At 43.4% G+C, this 17,388-nt stretch overlaps 3 protein-coding genes across 7 annotated transcripts in view; all 3 read right to left on the reverse strand.

Moving 5' to 3' along the window:
- Positions 1-773: 773 nt before the first annotated feature.
- LOC109509713 (phospholipase B1, membrane-associated) lies at positions 774-5,232 on the reverse strand. Of its 2 annotated transcripts, XM_019859541.1 has the most exons (16): positions 5,133-5,229; positions 4,970-5,034; positions 4,235-4,325; positions 4,086-4,144; positions 3,927-3,994; positions 3,715-3,758; positions 3,490-3,610; positions 3,330-3,381; positions 2,844-2,924; positions 2,645-2,710; positions 2,467-2,558; positions 2,296-2,377; positions 1,751-1,852; positions 1,559-1,654; positions 1,403-1,474; positions 777-1,082 (listed from the first exon to the last, which is right to left on the reverse strand). In XM_019859541.1, the coding sequence occupies exons 1-16, from the start codon at positions 5,188-5,190 to the stop codon at positions 948-950; spliced, it is 1,284 nt and encodes a 427-aa protein (XP_019715100.1). In that variant the 5' UTR covers positions 5,191-5,229; the 3' UTR covers positions 777-947. The 2 variants fall into 2 exon arrangements, with proteins under 2 accessions (XP_019715094.1, XP_019715100.1); XM_019859535.1 differs by having other exon boundaries at positions 774-1,082; positions 1,559-1,852; positions 5,133-5,232.
- Positions 5,233-5,801: 569 nt separating this feature from the next.
- sel1l (SEL1L adaptor subunit of SYVN1 ubiquitin ligase) lies at positions 5,802-13,863 on the reverse strand. Of its 2 annotated transcripts, none has more exons than XM_019859518.1 (21): positions 13,349-13,862; positions 13,159-13,196; positions 12,426-12,624; positions 11,812-11,979; positions 11,485-11,590; positions 11,196-11,358; positions 10,798-10,851; positions 10,273-10,332; positions 10,102-10,183; positions 9,866-10,020; positions 9,506-9,562; positions 9,340-9,408; positions 9,141-9,218; positions 8,987-9,049; positions 8,828-8,915; positions 8,595-8,743; positions 7,985-8,150; positions 7,739-7,813; positions 7,494-7,666; positions 7,288-7,416; positions 5,802-6,215 (listed from the first exon to the last, which is right to left on the reverse strand). In XM_019859518.1, the coding sequence occupies exons 1-21, from the start codon at positions 13,410-13,412 to the stop codon at positions 5,961-5,963; spliced, it is 2,391 nt and encodes a 796-aa protein (XP_019715077.1). In that variant the 5' UTR covers positions 13,413-13,862; the 3' UTR covers positions 5,802-5,960. The 2 variants fall into 2 exon arrangements, with proteins under 2 accessions (XP_019715077.1, XP_019715084.1); XM_019859525.1 differs by lacking the exon at positions 5,802-6,215 and adding an exon at positions 7,066-7,205 and having other exon boundaries at positions 7,261-7,416; positions 13,349-13,863.
- A 1,149-nt stretch (positions 13,864-15,012) lies between these two features.
- Positions 15,013-17,388, reverse strand: part of arhgap18 (Rho GTPase activating protein 18) — a 13,863-nt gene continuing 11,487 nt past the window's right edge. For all 3 annotated transcript variants that reach the window (XM_019859583.1, XM_019859566.1, XM_019859575.1), the window contains exons 14-18: positions 17,114-17,320; positions 16,834-16,965; positions 15,937-16,061; positions 15,786-15,841; positions 15,013-15,619 (exon numbers count right to left, since the gene is read on the reverse strand). In XM_019859583.1, coding sequence (XP_019715142.1) covers positions 15,531-15,619; positions 15,786-15,841; positions 15,937-16,061; positions 16,834-16,965; positions 17,114-17,320 — 609 coding nt within the window. In that variant the 3' untranslated portion in view covers positions 15,013-15,530. The remainder of the gene's footprint in view (positions 15,620-15,785; positions 15,842-15,936; positions 16,062-16,833; positions 16,966-17,113; positions 17,321-17,388) is intronic.

Here is a 17,388-nt window from a genome sequence, read left to right on the forward strand (position 1 = left end):
CTTAGAGAAGAAGGGGACCAACGAGGCGCGTGAAGTTGGGTTTTACTGTTTTGCTTGGTTGCCATGGTAATGGACAGAAACGGCCAGAGTGAAGTTGCGAGAGGCGCGGGAGTGATGGCGAACACAGCTTGACTAAGACTGGGAGGCAGCGCCAGGCGAGTTACGTCACAATTTATGAATGGATTCTGGACGCTTGGGCTAACGTGTCTGCTCGCACTGTTGTTCGAGCTTTCTGAGGAGCCGCACGGCAACTGGGCTGACTCTGACAATGGCGCGAGGGAACCTGGTATGTTTGATTGTGTCGTTGCCCAGCTGTTCATTTCGGATACAGAAGGTGAAGATCGATTGGAAAAAATAAATAACGTGAGTACATTGTTAAATACGTCAATAAAATGCAACCGAACTCAGTTTTGCTCCCGCTGCCTTTTTAAAAACATACGCTAGTGTGCATGCATGCTACCGTATTTTTAAGTTACTGTTTACCATGCCTGCGTCCAATAATACAATGCGTTTTGCGTATGTGTTAAATACAGAAATAACACCCGTAACGCCTTTTAATACGGTGCGGCGTTTTTTTTTTTTTTGTTTGTTTTTTTAAACACTGATGTATTGTTGCTACAAAAGGTGCTAATTTAGCCCTTTCGGACAGCGGTTACTACAGTGGACACCTTGTCATGTTATCAGGTTACATGGTGTATGAAAGGGTTAAAACAAACATCAGTCACAAAAATAGAGCTTTATAAATACATTGTATTTGTTTTCAAAGACGCTTTACAAGACAAAAACATAAAACATATTAAAAAGGTACCATTGAAAAAATAGTAACAGCAATTCGAAAAAGGTCCTCGTCGTTTGATGTGATACAATGAGGCTCATTGTTGTCTTTTCGTAACTGTTTGAAAAGGCTTACTTTCGGTGATGCTGTCTTCACCGTCCTGGGAAGAGTCCTACCAAAAACCAGGACGCCTGAACGCCACGAGGATAGACAGCAGGAAGTAGATGAGCTCCACCGGCCGGGTGTGGGGTCCGGAATATTGACCGGATGTGGCGGAGGGTGGTCGAGTAAAGATGTACGGATGCTCCTGTGACACCACAAACAGAATTATTTTTTTTTTCAAAAGATTCAAATGGGGGGGGGGGGGAACCAAAAAAAAAAACCGTTCCATCGGAGCTAGCATGCTAGCACCACACCAGACAAACATGTTCTGTTATGATTTGAGTGCGCGTGACAAGATGGGGGGAAAAAAATTAAAAGGGCAGTGGTTTCATTTCAATGTCATAGCACAAAGCCAAATTGATTTGGAAAAATATTGGACACATGATACTAATCACATCTCTCCCATTGTCTCCCAGAATACTATACAAGATGGTCATGGTTTAATATATGACATCATCACCTCACCATGGGTGGACAGACGAGAGTGATGGGGTCTGAAAAACTGCTCACAACTGTCTTTCCTCCCTCTGGCTGAAACTGCGCACAGAGAAGCATGGAGTGATGCTTTTTTTTTTTTAAATAGAAATTTAAAATCAAATTAATAGCCATCATCTGGTTGACCATGTTGTTCCAGAGGCCCTTGGCCAGCTCCTCATGACCTTTGATGGTGAAGTGGAAGCAGTCGTGGGTGAAGAAGCTCATGTCAATCTTGCCGCTCTGCTCGGAGAAACGACACAAGCGAGTGAGCGAGAAGAAACGGGATGTTGTGCTTGATGATGTCACAGCGTTGTTGTTGTTGTTGTTGTGGATTACGGGAAGGCGAGGAGGGTCGGCCTGTTTTAAAAATGGCTGCAAGACCACCGCAAAGTCATCTCGGAAGAAGCGATCGGCGAGCAGCAACGCTTCCAATCTTCTCTGTGGAAGGAAGTCAAAACGGAAATTGTTGTCAGGGACACTCTGTAACATGAAATTTAGGAGGCATGTCCATCATAATAAGACCAGAAAAAAAAAATAACCTATGCCACGAACCAGAAGCTATTTTAGTCCAAAGAAGACACAAAGGGTCTTTTTGGCCATTTCCAGGACAGTAGAACACTTTTTTTTGGGTCCCCAAAGCCAGTTTGACTTAAAAACATGAAATTTGATAGACATGTCTGTCTTGTTTAGATGCACCAGAAAAAAAAAATCATGCCAGAAATGACACTGAAGTCTGACAAATTAGCCTTATTAGGCTCATTTTGGCCATTTTGTCCTAAAAAGGAGAAATTCAGCGCAGCAAAAAAAAAAAAAAAAAAAGATCTTAGACAAGTACAACAAACTTAATAGTGTGGAACAGTAAAAGGATGTCATGGTTGCACCTGAAACTCCAGATTAAGTTCCACCAGCTCACGTAGCTCAGCAGAACGGGCCACCGGTTCAATCAGACACGAGCAGAAGGAGCTGAAGTCGATTAAATTCATATTAGACCGTTAAAACTCGAGTCTTGGCCTTCAAGTTTTCAAGCAAGAGTGTTTGGTGATGCCACTCACCGCTGGAGAAGGCAGCCCGGCGTGGGCTTCTGCACCTCCCTGAGGGTCTGCATGGGAAGGATCTGCACCACGTTGACGATCATGCGAGGAACCTGAAGGAGGAAAAAAAAAAAGCCATCCGGTAAAAATTAATGTGAGTTGCATCATTATCGTTCTATTTTCAAGATCTGTCATTGACCTCATTCATGAGCATTTCCAAGGAGACTGTCATGTAGTGAATGAAGTTCTCGGCAGAGAAGAGCGCCTTGAAGGGAAAAAAAAAAAATCAAGAAAACTCACTTCCAGATACATGAAAGGAACATTTGGATAGATGACAGACAGATCCAATCAAACAGACTCTTGATTATGGAGAAGACGGAAAAAGAAGAAAGACGCACCTTGTCTTTGCAATAGTCGCAGATGTCGTTCATGCCCATGAGGATGGTCAGCAGCTTCCAGTCTTGCTCAAAGTTTAAACCCTGGAGGAAGAAAGACAATCATGTCAGATGGAAGGAAAACAGGGCAGACTTTGCCTGCACAATTTTGTCCTCCGTCTTCCAGTAGTTCGGTTCTTGTGTTGTCCCAATACTTTTGTCCACCATAGCCAACACTTTGACTTTCAAGTCCATTGTTTTTTATTGGCAATCAACAGATCTGATTTTTTTTTTCCTTTTGAGGCCGGCGTCGATTCTGATATATTTGACAGAATAAAATTTCAACAACCATTTCACCCCCCAAAAAAAAAAAAAATAATCAATGTACAGAATATAATGAATAAAATAAGTTACTTTTTTGGTCACTTAAGGCTTGCAACAATGAAAAATATGAAGGACACGGAGAACTCAATGTGATGAGCATCCTTTTTTTTTTTTTTTTTACCTCACCTCAAAACCTCTGAGCGTGTCAATCAAATGTCTTGTCTGACCAGGGAGATTGCTGGCAAAGAAAAAGGGCGCGTGGGGAAAGGAGGGGGAGCAGTGAATACAGAAGTGAGTTGCCATGGAAACGCAAATGGCATTTATGCGAGGCAGGAACATTTCATACAAGGTGTTCTGTCCCGTCACGGCCAGGTTAAGCCCCGTTTGCCCCACGTCAGCCTCCATGCCGTGAAGCGTTTTCCCTCGGGCGGCACCCAGCAGGTTGGGATTGAAAAGTTTGATGATGTCTGACACACACACGCAATCATGTGATTAATGGAAGGCGGCATCGAAAAAAATGGAACATGTCCACAGTGATTAAAAAAAAACAAAAAAAAAAAAAAACACTTACTGGGCAAAGTAATGACGTCCTCATATGAGCCATAACCTCCGATGCTAGAAAACGACAAACATTTCATCACTCACTGGACACTTCAAATAATCTAATTTTAAGAAAAATGCTTCTTGATGCCATAATTTCCTGGAGTTAAAAAAAAAAAAATCATGAAAGAAAACTTCGCCCCGTTCCAATTCGATGGGCGTCCACTGTAGTCGTTGCCTCACCTCCAAGAAACGTGACGGAACTCGATGGGAATGCCCAGGACGGTGGTAGCGTTGGCACCGATGGCCGTCTGTACGAAAAGGACGCGCGCACACACACACATTGAAACGTCCAACATGGCTAGAAAACAAAAACAGGAAATGTTCAAAAGCAGCACCTACTGTGAGAGAATCACCCAGGGCGGCGACCACTTTGATATCGCCTGCCTTCACCAACTCCACTAGAAGGGAAAATGAAGATGAGGAAAATCACGCGGTGTGTGTGTATGTATGTATGTATGTATGTATGTATGAGACAGTCAGTGAGCCACCTGAGGAAGGGGCTGAAGGAGAGGGGCTCATATCAGGACACTGGAAGGCTGGATGCTTGAAGCCGACTGGACGAGTTTTGTTTGGAAACTCCTGAAGAGAAATGGTTGTTATTAAGTTAACGGCCAACAGAGGAACAACATTCGAAGATCCTCAAGCCCTCATTCAGGTCTTCAATATCAAGTTTGAATCCATGTGATTTGTTGCCTTTAGGAAATCTGTATGACATCGAGCGCCCCCTAAAGGCAAAACATCCGAAATAGACAGGAACGCATCCGGTCTAAAGTCAGACCTTCAAAATAAAACGACCGTAGGGGGTAAAGCAAATGTGATGAAATTGTCAACATCCTGTTGTGCTTTAATTTTGAACGCTTGACGTCTAACAGCATGTTACACCGATGTTGCCGAGTAAATTGGGAGACTTGTTATTGCGTTGAGTTGGAGAATATGTTTTGCCGGCTTGTTGAGCCACTTCTACAAAATACGCCAGAAAGTTCACATTGCCGACTTTTTGATAAAGAAGGCCAGGAACAAGATGAGGTTTAACAAATAACTCTCAAGAAAATGACCCTCATACGCCATCGAGAGTCTTCAGTAACTGTTTTCGTTAAACTTTCTGAAACTGATTAATTAAGGAAACCGAGAACAGGTTAAAAGCTAGCTTCGAACGGCGATTTAGGTGCGGCAAACAAAGCAATTTCACCATGGAAATATATATTTTTAAAAGTAAATACTACCTTATTGAGTGCCTCTTTGCTGTAGTGCCGTATTCCCTCTTCATATTTCCACCACCAGAGGTCACCTTAGAAATAAAAGATGCTTTGCTAACTGAAAAATAAAACGCTGCGAGCTGATGAGTAAAAATACAAACATCACCAGACGGGGTTTCCAGCACTTTACCTTTGACACAGCGTGACACCAGCACACACGTTGCTACGGCAACGCAAAGCCACCCCATAGTAGGAGCGGTGTCTGTCAGTGGGGCACCCCTGCGGCGAGTCAGTTCAGCACTTTCGTGGCCGGGCTCCGCCCACGAGAGATGATTGGCAGCTGGTCTGGACCAATAAGGAGCACTGTCCCCACCCGCCTCCACACACACACACAGACAACCTTTTTAAAAATAATAATCCATGCAGTTATTCTTTGATATTTCCCAATGTTTTATTAATTTATTTGGAAACTTAATAAAAATTGGTCAGTGTTTCATTTCATTTGTTTAATGTGTCATGCATCTGGAAAGAAAAAAAAAATGGTGGTTTCAGTTTTGCTTGAATACCAAGTTTCCTCAGGGTTGTAGTCGTAATGAAGGTGATTGTTCAACGAAAAAAAAATGGGGGGGGGATTAAAATTAAATAATGAGGGAGAAAAAAAGAAAGTCTGGAAAATCCCAGTCCAGGCGCTGCATAAATTAAGGTTTTGTTTAGTACTACACTCTTTCCATAACTAATATCTGTTGAGAAAAAAAAAGGTGTTTGAAATTAAATGAAACATGAAAAAAAAACACTTTCTTCCACAGGACTTTGAAAATAGATGATATTTGCTTTGATCATTTGTAATCCAGCGTATTTGGTTCCCGAGCCCCGGGAGTCCGACATCTTTGTCTTCCAGTGAAGAAACTGCACCCCGACGCCGGCCATTTTGAGTCTTTGGGAGCGAACCCGAATGCGGGCACGTCGAGCCGGCAAGCGCGAGCTACTCAGCAGAGTGTTCGTTCATTTCCTGCCGTTTTCACGCCAGCTCCTCTTCCTCGGCTTGGGCTTGCGGTTGCTCCTGCTGGATTTCGGCGGCGTCGGCGGCTGGCGGTTGTGGCGGTGGAGTTGGTGGCGCGGCGGGGTGAGGGGGCATCATGATGTGGTGCTGGCGTTGGCGCTGGCGGTAGGCAATGATGGTGCCGAGCAGCAGCGCGATGACCGTCATGAGGTAGAGGTCCCACTCGGGGCCCAGGAGCTGGTCCAGGTCCACCTGAGAGAGCAGCTCCCAGAGCTGACAACAAGGGCAAGATCAGTTCACGCTGAAATTGGGAGTCATCGGGTCATAACTGATGCTACGTTGATCATGTGAGGTGCAGGTATTACTTTTGTCCACTTAAGAGTCACCCTTCTCACATTCTGTGACTTTGAGTGTTTGGCTTGAGTGACGTGGGTTTCAGTGAATGAGAGTGTTGAGTCAGCTGTTTGATAATTTTTTCCCCTTTCTATTTTTCATTCTAATATTTGGGTTCGTCTATTTTTTTTCTCTAAAAATTGCTATATATCTTTTTCATCTATTTTACCACTTCTGACTCCTATTACAGGCCCTGTACTTGGTATTTCATACCGTAGTATTTTCACCATATTTTTCCTCGTACTTTTATATTTCTTGTTGTTGTTCATATTTTTAATCTTCATTTTGTTTAAACTCGTTTCAGTCGAAAAATGGCCTGCACTGAATGAGTTCCATATTTTTATTTTTCATTTATTCCCCGAAGGCTACTGTCAGAGAGCCTGCATTTCGTATTTTTATCCATAGTATTTTTTTCCCTAATAATTTTTTTATTTACTTTTTTCCCCCATTGAGTAGCATTTTTTCCCTAATATATGAGTATTTTTCAGGCAGTAGCTTGTCATCCAGATTTTTTTCTACATTTGAACTACTTTCTTGTGACTACTGCTGGACCCTGCATTTAGTATTTTTTTTTCTAATTTTTTATCATTTATTGTTCTTAGTACTTTAAGGGTTTCATTCCTTATATTTTTCCATTTATTTTCACAATAGATGAAAAAGAAAAATCATGAATATTTTGTTTTAAATCTTGCAGCTACTACTGTAAACTCAACATTTAGTTTTTAAAAAAAAAAATTATTAATTTATGTCTGATAGTTTTGTGGCAGAAACTAGTTCATTGCGCGCCGTTAGCACCCTCAAAATCTCCTATTTGGAGACCGCTGCACTCCAACGTCCCTTTATACTTCTCCACCGAACTTTTCTGCTTGATGGAAACCACTTCACGGACAAACTCAAAAGAATACCATGTGGGCCTATGAGCTGTGTAAAATGGTAAGCGATGACTACTCACATTGAGGTCCTGCATGTAATGCAGGGTGTAGACCAAACCTAGCTTGCACAAAGCCAGGAAGACTGGCACCTGGGCATCGGGACTGGCTTCTGCCGCCATGTCGTAAAAGCGCTTGGCCAGGTGGATGTCCTGTGAGAGGGCCAATGATGTCATCCCAGAGCGTTTTGGCAAGAGGGTCGAAATTGCGGTACAACGGCCACACGTACCTGTTTGATCCCCAGTCCCTTCTCGTGCATGTAACCCAGGTTGAACATGGCCTGGGCGCTGTTCTGCTGCTCTGAAGCCAGCCTATAGTGGATGATGGCCGTCTCGTAGTCCACGTCGGTGCCGAAGCCGTAGAAGTGGTAGTCGCCCAGTTTGATCCGGGCCACTGTGTAACCTGACGGGAAGAAGAGGTCCGGCGTGATGACAATGCCTGATGGGATATGCGGGGTGGGATGTGTGAGCACACCTTGAGCAGCGGCTCTGGTCCAGTGAAGCAAAGCCCGAGGATACGTCTCATTTTCGTTGAAGATTTTGGCGCCCTCTGGTGGCGGAGGGAAAAAAAAGCAAGTTTCGAAGTGCTGCAACATCATCATCTGATTTCCATTTTACCCATGTATATATGTCAGTGGAGTAACTTTATCTGGTTTTTAATTTTCAAATACCACTTTGGTGAAAATAAATAAATAAATAAAAAGCTACAACGTCATCCTACTCTGGTCCAGAATGAAGGCCACGTTGCTCTGGGCCACCTCGTAGCCCTGCTCGGAAAGCAGCAGGTACTGCACGAGCGCCGCGTCGCTGTCGCCCTCCTTGAAGCTGCCGTACGCCGTCAGCAGACGCTCGGACCAGCGGCCGCGCTCGCACATGTTCTTGAACAGCTGCCCAAAAAAAAAAAAAAAAACAGGCACACAAATTAAAGGTCTGTTTTCCCAGCTACTTTGTCAGTTGGCAGGAGAGAAAGATAACTTTTTTTTTTTTCATGGCAATTTTCAGAGTGACGTAGCATCGAATACTAAGAAAAAAAACCAAACCTGATTGTCAAGCATTAAATTTTGGGGTGGATCTGGATAAAGGATTTTTTCCTCCCCCTCAACCTTGATGTATGTTTGAATGATAAATCAAATTAAAGAAAAAAATAATAATTTCAAATAAAGTACGTTATATTCCAAATAAAATTAATTAAGATGTAAAAATTGAAGGTCAATCATTAAGCCTTATAGTGTCGAAACATTTAGTTCTATTCTACCTTAAACAGCATTTAACAGAGAAGTTTCTATTGACTAAAAGCATCAGACTGCAAAGAGAGTGTGTGTGTGTCTAACCTCCACCGCTGTGTGACACGAGCGCATGACACCGGTGCCGGTGGCGTGCATCTGGGCCAGGTTGTAGAAGGCCAGGATGTGGCCCGCCTGCGAGGCCAGGTTGAAAAACTTGAGCGCCTGCTTGTAGTCACGCTTCACGCCCATGCCATCTGCAGCGCACAAATACGGAATTGCTCAACATCTCTGCCGCCCCCCGCAAAAAAAAAAAAAAAAAATGAAGGTCCGTGACTCACTATAGTACATGGTGCCCAGCTGCAGCTGGCCGTCCACCCAGCCCTGTTCGGCTGCCTTCTGGAAGTACTTCAGTGCCAGCTCATAGTTCTGAAAAGGACAAACAGCTCATGAAAGCGGTTTGCGCCGTCTTTGTCAGGGACTGTAATCATGTTATTTACCACCGAGACGCCTCTTCCATAAAGGTACGCCATCCCCAGGCCACTCTGACCCACCGGGTTTCCCTGCATGGTTTCAAATTAGAACGTCAAGCCAGGATTAGCATTTCGAATACGGACTTCAAACCAGGATGATGGCTTTCAAAGTAAATCTGACCAGGTCGGAAGCCTTCTTAAAGTACTGCAGGGCCGTCTCGTTGTTCTGAGGCAGGTAGTTGCTGCCCTCACTGTACATCTGAGGGACGAAAACCACAAGACGGAAAAAAGCCGTCAAGTCATTCCAAACTCAGACTGTAGAAAAAAATCAGATTGAAGCAGTTCAATTCCAGTCCAGTGGGTGGCAGTATAACACTCACCTTGCCCAGAAAAGCCATGGCATGGGTATTTCCTGCATTGGCGGCCTGGTTGAAGTAGTCATACGCCCTCTGTTGGACGGGAAGGGTCAGACCATTCATCAGCAGGGGGGTAAAAAAATAAAATAAATAAAGATTTGAAAACTACGATCTCAGGGGGACGTGATACCTGATGATTCTGTTCCACGCCTCGTCCTCCGTGCAGGTGAAGTTGACCCAGTCCCACCTGACCAGGGCAACAAGGTTAAGGTCTCAAGTTAAGGTTGAAGAGTTTAAAAGACAGAGTGAGGGTTTCAAACCAGCATTTGGGTTTGAAATCTGAGCTTCAAACCAGGATTGGAGCTTCTGAACTGAGTTTTCAGTCTGTCTTTCAAACCAGGATTCGGGTTTTAGGGTTTTGAGTATGCTTTCAAACAAAGGTTAGTGCAAGTCAGGTTTAGGGAGTTATCGTTTTGAGATGGGCTTTCAAATTAGGGTATCTAAATCTTTTTTTACCATGATTTTTTTTTTGTCGATTTCTACTTTTTACCTGCGCTTGCACGTCCCCTTTCTCAGCAAGGAACTGGTAGTACTGGATGAGGTCCTCCTCCAGCATGCCACTGGTGGAGCCCGGGTTCTCCAGCTCGTCCAGCAGCCGGATCTTCTGCACGGCCGTGCCCCCCGTCAGCGACACGTCGCTGGCCACTGAGCCGAAAGGAGAGGAAAAAAGCCGTCAGCGTCCGTTTGAAGGCGACGGGCGAGCGGCTGAGGGCGACGCGTTCTCACCCTGATTGGCCACCAGCTTGTAGTGCGTCAACGCAGACTCGCAGCTTTGGGGAACGCCCACACCGCCCCAGTATCTGTAGCCCTAACCAATTGCATCATTGGAAATGTCATTTATTTATTTATTTATATTTGAATGCAGCTGCTGCTTCATTCACGGTTAAGAAAACACACCAGAATCATGTGAGCGATCAAGTTTCCGCCCAGGGCACCAAACGTGTAGTACACCAATGCCTGCAATGACAAGAAAAGGGCCATTACACAATTGATACCGCTATGTGCACTGTAGTAATTAAAAAAAAAAAAAACTGTTTCAGAAAATAATGCACTAAATAGGAAAACATTTCAAAATGCACACGAAAAAATTTGATTATAAACAAAAACAAAAAATTCAATTGTGAAAATAAATCAGGACCAATCACTACATTTATAAGAAAAAAATATTTTTACAATTTTTTTTGTATACTACAATTAATGTATTATGGATATGTGATAATAAAATGACAATTCCAAATACATAAAATAGACCCCAAAAATTTAAATAAATAAAAGTGTCAAAAACAAAAGACCAGTACCAGGTAAAAAACGAAATAGTGTAGTTTCAAATAAAACTTAAAGAGACTTCATTATTTCTTTTTTTATATCACAGCATGAGCGCACGACTACAACAGCGATATTTAAAAATACAGCAACACACACCTTCGCTTGACTGGAGTTGACTCCAAGTCCTGCGGCGTACAGAAATCCAAGAGCCTGAGGGGGGAAGAGAGAAAAACAAGACAGAGCAATTGAGGCACACCCCAAAAAATACAAAACAACAAAAACAACCACAGCTAAAAGGGGTGGCTTTGACGGGCTGCATTCATTTAATCAGAGCAACTCATTGAAATGAATCAAAATGCCATTCAGCTGAATTATTTTACTTCCTGCTCAACTGGGACAAATTAAAACACTTCTGCGACATTAGCTTCCTTTTGGAGCACTGACTTCAGTGACCAAATCTGTTCGTCATCTGGCTTCGGCCCTTCATTGATGCATCTCCTTTGCACATTCCCGGACATACAATAAAGCTGACTGAACAAAGGTTTAACGAGTACCGTCTGCGCTTTGGGGGAACCCTCGGCAGCGAGCTTCTCAAACATTTCCTGAGCCCGGCTGACATTCTGACTCATGTAGTCGCCGAACAACATGGCGTACGCCACCTTCTCCGTGGCCCGCTGGTGGCCTCCCTCGGCCACCTTCAGCAGCTTCTCGTACAGCCTGGAGAGGTCGCGGGGAGCGCAAGGGAGACAAGTGAAGTTGGACAAAGAAAAGACTCACTTAGAAACATGCGAAAAGGTCGTATTGGGCAAACTGTAATGACTTGAGAGCAGACCGGGCACTCACGCTTTCCTCTGGCTCTTCCTGCTGGTGCCGTTGAGCATGCGCAGGAAAGTCTGGTACTCATTCTCTGCCTCCTGCGCCTGCAGTCTCTGCTGCGCCTGCTCGTCGGCTATGGGGAACGACAGGGGCTTATTATTAACGAGCCAGATCATGTGCAAAAAAACAACAACAACAAAAAAAAAAAAAACACATGCACCTGCCTTTGCGTGAGCGCGCACTTCCACTCACAAAACCACCAACACACAACATACACACAAAAAAAAAAACCCCAAAACAAATGCACACACAGACACACGCGGGCACCGGCACAGAGTCCGAGTTGCGACGTACTTTCACAGAAGCCCCACTTCTTGTCGTTGTCATAGTTGTACGTGGTGGCGCACCACAGTCGTCCGTCCCCTCGGCCGTTGGCGGTGCAGTCAAAGTACTCGTTGCCTTGGAAGACGAAGGGGAAGACGCAGGGCTCTCCGTCGGCCGTGCCGCCGTTCACGACGGGAACTGGAGGGAGGTTAGAAAAAAAAAAAAAAATAAAAATTCACAGAAAGGTCCACCTAAAATGTGGCACATTTCTACATAACGTGATTGACGACTTTTCCTGCATCTGTGCAAAGTACGACCCACCTTGCAGGGTCTTCCGTTGGCGCTGACAGGGATTTGTTTTCACCCGATCATTAATGTGGGAGTTTTATCATGGCAACCTTGTTCAAATCAGAAATCTCACAGCTCATACTGTATTTTGAAACGTGCAAGCGGAATCAAAGAGACCAAAAATATCTCGCTTGGCGAGGTTATAAAGTACGTGGCACAGGTGCGCAGCGCTTGTCATTTCTCAAGGGAGTGTCAAGGTTGCTCTTGTCATCAGTCAGCTAGTGAACTGTGCTCATTCTTGCATGTGATTAAAAAAAAAGTAGCTAGTAGCAATCTGGAGAATTTCCAACACTTGCCTTCTTTCCGTTTCTGCACTTGAACATGTAGTTCTGGGAGGTCCTCCTTCTCTTCTCCTGGCAGAAAGTCTCCTGGATGCCTCTCTGCTTCTGGCACATTACGAGCGTGAGGGGCGGCGGCGGAGGTTGCAGAAACGGGCGGTAGAGTTTTAGAGTTTAAACGGACGTCGTCCTCTTCTGATTCGGGATCGTGGTAGGGCTACAGTCAGCAAGGAAAGGGAATAATTATAATGCGCCCAATAATTGGGCATGCATGGTTGATGGTAACAGCTAAAAGTGGATCCACCACTTAATGGGGCAGAATTTGAGCACGTCCCACTAAATTAAAGATCCTGTAAAGTGAATTCAGAGATTAGCATCTGAATTTAAAAATGGACGTAAACACAACCTAAAAAGACGGAAAGCTTTGTTGTTTTAATTTGTGCACATCGAGCATTCGGAAAGTCATCTGGCATGGTTGGCTTGGAGTGCCACTTTGTCCAACATTGAGTGCGTGCAGGGAACAAGGGGGACGGCAGAATTTTTCTAATACTGGGGAGACTTGACAGCGTGACATTCGAGCTGGCATGGATGCTTTAGAGCGCCTTGTTGTTGGCCTGAGTGCACACTGGCACTTAGTGCACACACATCACGGAGGGAATTTGGGAGAGCAAGACATCTTTTCACTTTACAGGGACTTTAAAAAGTGTTCAAATGTTGACAATGGTAATGCGTGTTGGCCGTTTAGACCCACCTTTAACTCCGGTCTGTCATTCCCGTGTGGCTCTTCGGCTGGAAAACGGCAACAAGTCACCTTAAATGTCACTTTAAAGATAGTCCACAGGGGTGCTACGTCCCTAAATATAGCTTACGCAATAGCAGGGCCCAGTACAAACACATCAGCAAGTCAAAACCAAACAAGCAAGCAGTTTTTGCATACTTACCATCTGTGATTCCGCAGACGAAGACGACGAAGAGAAAGGTGCAAGTCAACAGGGCTCTCCCCATGGTTAGCCGCTAGCTGGAGCTGCTATCGCAGTCTTTTCTGTCCCCGCACATTCAGCAACGATTGCGTCACTTTATCACAAGCGACGCAATTTAAACTAAGTTACGCGCCTTTCGCCGAGCCACCGGCGCTCGGGTTCTAGTTGTAATGGATGACAAGTGTCGTTATCAATTTCGCCCCAACGCAGCTGTCACAGGTGCTAACAATGCTAAGCGAAAGCGCTTCACTATGGCTGAAATGACGTCTGGCTAACTAGTTAGCGTTATATGAGTCAAATAAAATCATAGCAAAGCGGCAACATGAAAAAACGCTTAGTCACAATAATGGTTTGCCACGTACGTCGTCATACTAAACGGGTACGTTTAATAACGAATGTGCAAAGAACCAACACTTAACGTTTGAGTGAAGCTGCTAGTGGCTACTAAGCTTGGCTCTTCCGGTTCTCACAATTCGACCAATCATCGCACGCCGGACTCTTTCTGTTCTCACAATGTTGACCAATCATTGCACTTTGGCTGGATGGGAGCCAATCAGCGTTGATCACTGATTAATAAACCAATCGTGTAGATACACAGTTATAGTTCGTAGGTGGGCTGGTCTGACGTACAAAAACACAGATGAAAATAATGTTGATAATAAATAATAGTTCGAATTCAATACATGTCTAATGACACAAATTAAATGACGGTTAAACCTGGCCAAAAGTACGTATGGGTTTAATAACTTTATATGAACTTTATTTTTTGTCCAGGTTCTCTAATGTTCTCGTGCAATGTGTTGAAAACAGACACCTAAAAGTCGATTGATCATTTACATTAACATTCGAGAATTTTTTTTCAGAATTCCTTGAAAACGGTAATAAATAATATACAATAAATAATAGAAAATAATCCGTCTCAGTACACACCTGGAATGCTCGAATTCACATTTTTTTTCATGCGCCGCCAAGGTAGTGACACGTGTACTCTTTGGCATTTTATCACCTACACGTAGATTGTCGAGTAGCCAGCAGAGGGCAACAAAATATGAAAAATGAGTTAGACCAAAACAGGAAGTGACGTAAGAGGATTTGACACCATCGATTAAGACATGTCAAATACTTTCACGAACTGTTGAACATCTGTAGTCAGTTTGAAAAAAATACTTTAAAAATATTTTTAAATATCTCTAGGACAAAACACGTACCATGAATAATGGCAAATAATTTGAGTCAAGAACAAAAAGTGGATTCTGAAGCAGAATAAATAAGAGTGTTATGGAAACTAAAAAGAGGGTCTGGAGAAGGAAGGTAAAAATGAGGAAGGAGAAAATCAGGTCAGAGGCGGGAGGAAAGCGGGGCGGCAGGCAGAAAAGCAGGCTTAGGCCACATAGGGATGAAATGAAAGGCAGTATGGGAAGATACATTTACAATAGGTCTGAGAAAACGAGGGTAAAGAGGAGATCAGGAAGGAAAAGCCAACCCCCCCCCCAAAAAAAAAAACCAAAACAAAAAACGTAACTACTAAGTCAGAAACTTAACACAATAGTACTTAACTTTTAAGTTTATTTACATGCTGTCGTAGTGGTCATTCGAAAAGCAGTTATAAGAAAAAAAAATCAATATTTTTTTTAAATCACAGTAAACCAAGTAATACAAGGCTCACAAACATCACAGCTTTGGAAAGGCGCAGGCTGTGAAAACTGTACACAATCAAAAGTGGCACACAAAAACTGCACTGCGGTGCGGCCGGCAACTTTGTATGCAGTCTGAAGAAGGCAGCCGAACAAGCAATGAGAACACAGGATGGGGGATTACATATTTGTGGTGTAATTTTTTTTTTTTTTTAATTTTTGGCGGGGGGGATTGGTGGGTTCAAACTCACTGCTTATGAGATTATGCAGGTCATTGCTCAAAACCATCCACAACCTTTTGAGTACCATCCAGGCAGTGAAGAGCACAACTAGTGGTTACAAATCTGCTTTAAATATGAACATTTCACGGGATATAAACCAAGTGTAATTTTTTTTTTGTCAAATCCATGCACCCAGTCCGAACACTTCAAGTGGTTAAAAGGCTTTGGGGGTGGGACTGTGCGGGTAGCAGCCAACTGGTTGAAGAACTTGGATGGAGTGGAGCCTTTTCACTGTGCCGCTTTGATGACCCACTCGGCTGCGGGGTTGAGCTGGAAGAGGTCCTTCATGAAGGTTTCCCTATCCAGACACCTCTCCTCTGGGGAGGGGCAATACAGGCAAACAATTTAATTGGAGGGAAGGAATAGAATAGAAATATAGATTGATGAAAAAAAATGGAAGAATGGATGTGTGTATTGTCTATTTAAGTGGATACTTGAGCTTCCACCGTATTTAAACGCGAGTACAACAGTAGTTGGACTTACTGATGTTTCCACCAATCTCATAGAGACGCAAGTCCTCTCGCTTCACTTTCACAGCACTATGCACGCACAAAAAAAGTAAGTCGCAGTGAGTAACGTAGTTCTCGGCGGTTTGGGCACCCAAGTGAGATTGAATGTGAAGCGGAGTCAGGACCTGTCCTGGCTGAGAAAGCGCGTGAGCACGTCGGCCGCCTGCAGGTCTTCGGTGAGCTGCAGGACCATGGACACTTTGCTGAACTGCGGTGCCTGCACGCGGATGAATCCCTGCGCGCTCTCGGGCTTGGCAGACAAAAAGAAATGGTGAAGGCCTTAACCTGTTCACACTAGAAAAATACTTCTATTGGAAGGACTCGCGACCCAATTTAATAGATATATCAATAAATATTTTTTTTCCCAAAAACTTTGTAAAAATAAATAAATAATTTGAAAAAGGTTGTATGCCATAAAATTGAATGTTAATTTAAATAATACAATCCACCAACACATTAAATTCAAAGATTACATGAAAAATTAAAAATACATTTAATACCAAATGAAATTGAATAATAAAATGAAATAAAAAATATGGAGAATCTCTTGTTCAACTTCACGGTTATGTGACGGGAACACAAAGAATTTCGTCTCAAACTATTTTTTTTTTTTTTAAACGATCACTAGTACTGTACATTCTGATCTATTTCCATTAGATGGCACTGTTCTCCATTACTCTACATTTAGGTTACGGTACTTAAAAGTTTATTTTGCTCTTATAACTCAAAGCTCAACAAAGCTCAATTTTGAGGGAATGCATTCACATCAATCGATCAAAAACAATTTGCCAATTATTGAGATTATGCCCTTCAAAATAATTGTTGATATAGATAGTATTTAGATTTGTAAATGTTTTTCCTTTGACATACTGTATATACAATATTACAATTCTCTATTTTAAACAAATATTTTTTGAAGTGATTATTTCAAGGAATATTTTTTTTCTTTCAATATATTTAATCAGAACTTTTCCGATGATGATCTTATTATAACTGGTGGGCCATTTTATGCAGTAAGTTACCTCAGGGGTGGCCCTGTCCGGCGGTTTGTCTGTGATTTTCTTCAGCAGCTTTCGCATGGCTCGCTCTTTGTTCTGCTTGCGCTGGCTCTCCATGTTTTGCTGCCGGACCTGCGTCAGGATGAACTTGGGGATCTAATACACACAGACACACACACACACACACACGCACACGCACACGCACACGCACACGCACACACACACACACACACACACACACACACAATACAAATTGACGTACATGAAAAGTGGTCATCACACTAAAGGTCATTTGGAGTCTTACAGTCCACAGGAGGTTCTGGTATCTAATGAGCAGCCGCACAATGTTGGCGGTGCCGGTCGCCATGGAGAACTCCTGCTGCTCCGTGACCTTTGAGCGACAGCCTTTGAACATGAAGATGTTGGGCGCCATGACGACCGAGACGTTGTTCAGGGTCATTTTGTTCTTGGCTTGGTGCTCGATCACGCGCTGGAAGAACTCCACGAGCGCCTGATGAGGGACAATTAAAAAAAAAAAAAAAAAAAAAAAAACACCCAAAATAAAAATTTGGGAAAATA

The sequence above is a fragment of the Hippocampus comes genome, unplaced genomic scaffold (genome assembly GCF_001891065.2).
Source record: "Hippocampus comes isolate QL1 unplaced genomic scaffold, H_comes_QL1_v1.1 scaffold164, whole genome shotgun sequence".
Taxonomy (NCBI): Eukaryota; Metazoa; Chordata; class Actinopteri; order Syngnathiformes; family Syngnathidae; genus Hippocampus; species Hippocampus comes.

Bases quoted from the DNA above. Each gene is read 5' to 3' on its own strand.
- LOC109509713 (XM_019859535.1), bottom strand. From the start codon at position 5,190: ATGGGGTGGCTTTGCGTTGCCGTAGCAACGTGTGTGCTGGTGTCACGC. The intron at 5,035-5,132 runs GTAAAGTGCTGG...TTTATTTCTAAG, and splicing joins GGTGTCACGCTGTGTCAAAG to GTGACCTCTGGTGGTGGAAA. The intron at 3,759-3,926 runs GTGAGGCAACGA...GTCGTTTTCTAG, and splicing joins TTCCGTCACGTTTCTTGGAG to CATCGGAGGTTATGGCTCAT.
- sel1l (XM_019859518.1), bottom strand. From the start codon at position 13,412: ATGGGGAGAGCCCTGTTGACTTGCACCTTTCTCTTCGTCGTCTTCGTC. The intron at 8,744-8,827 runs GTGAGTCACGGA...TGTGCGCTGCAG, and splicing joins GCTGGGCACCATGTACTATA to ATGGCATGGGCGTGAAGCGT. The intron at 7,667-7,738 runs GTGTGCTCACAC...TCTTCCCGTCAG, and splicing joins GACCAGAGCCGCTGCTCAAG to GTTACACAGTGGCCCGGATC.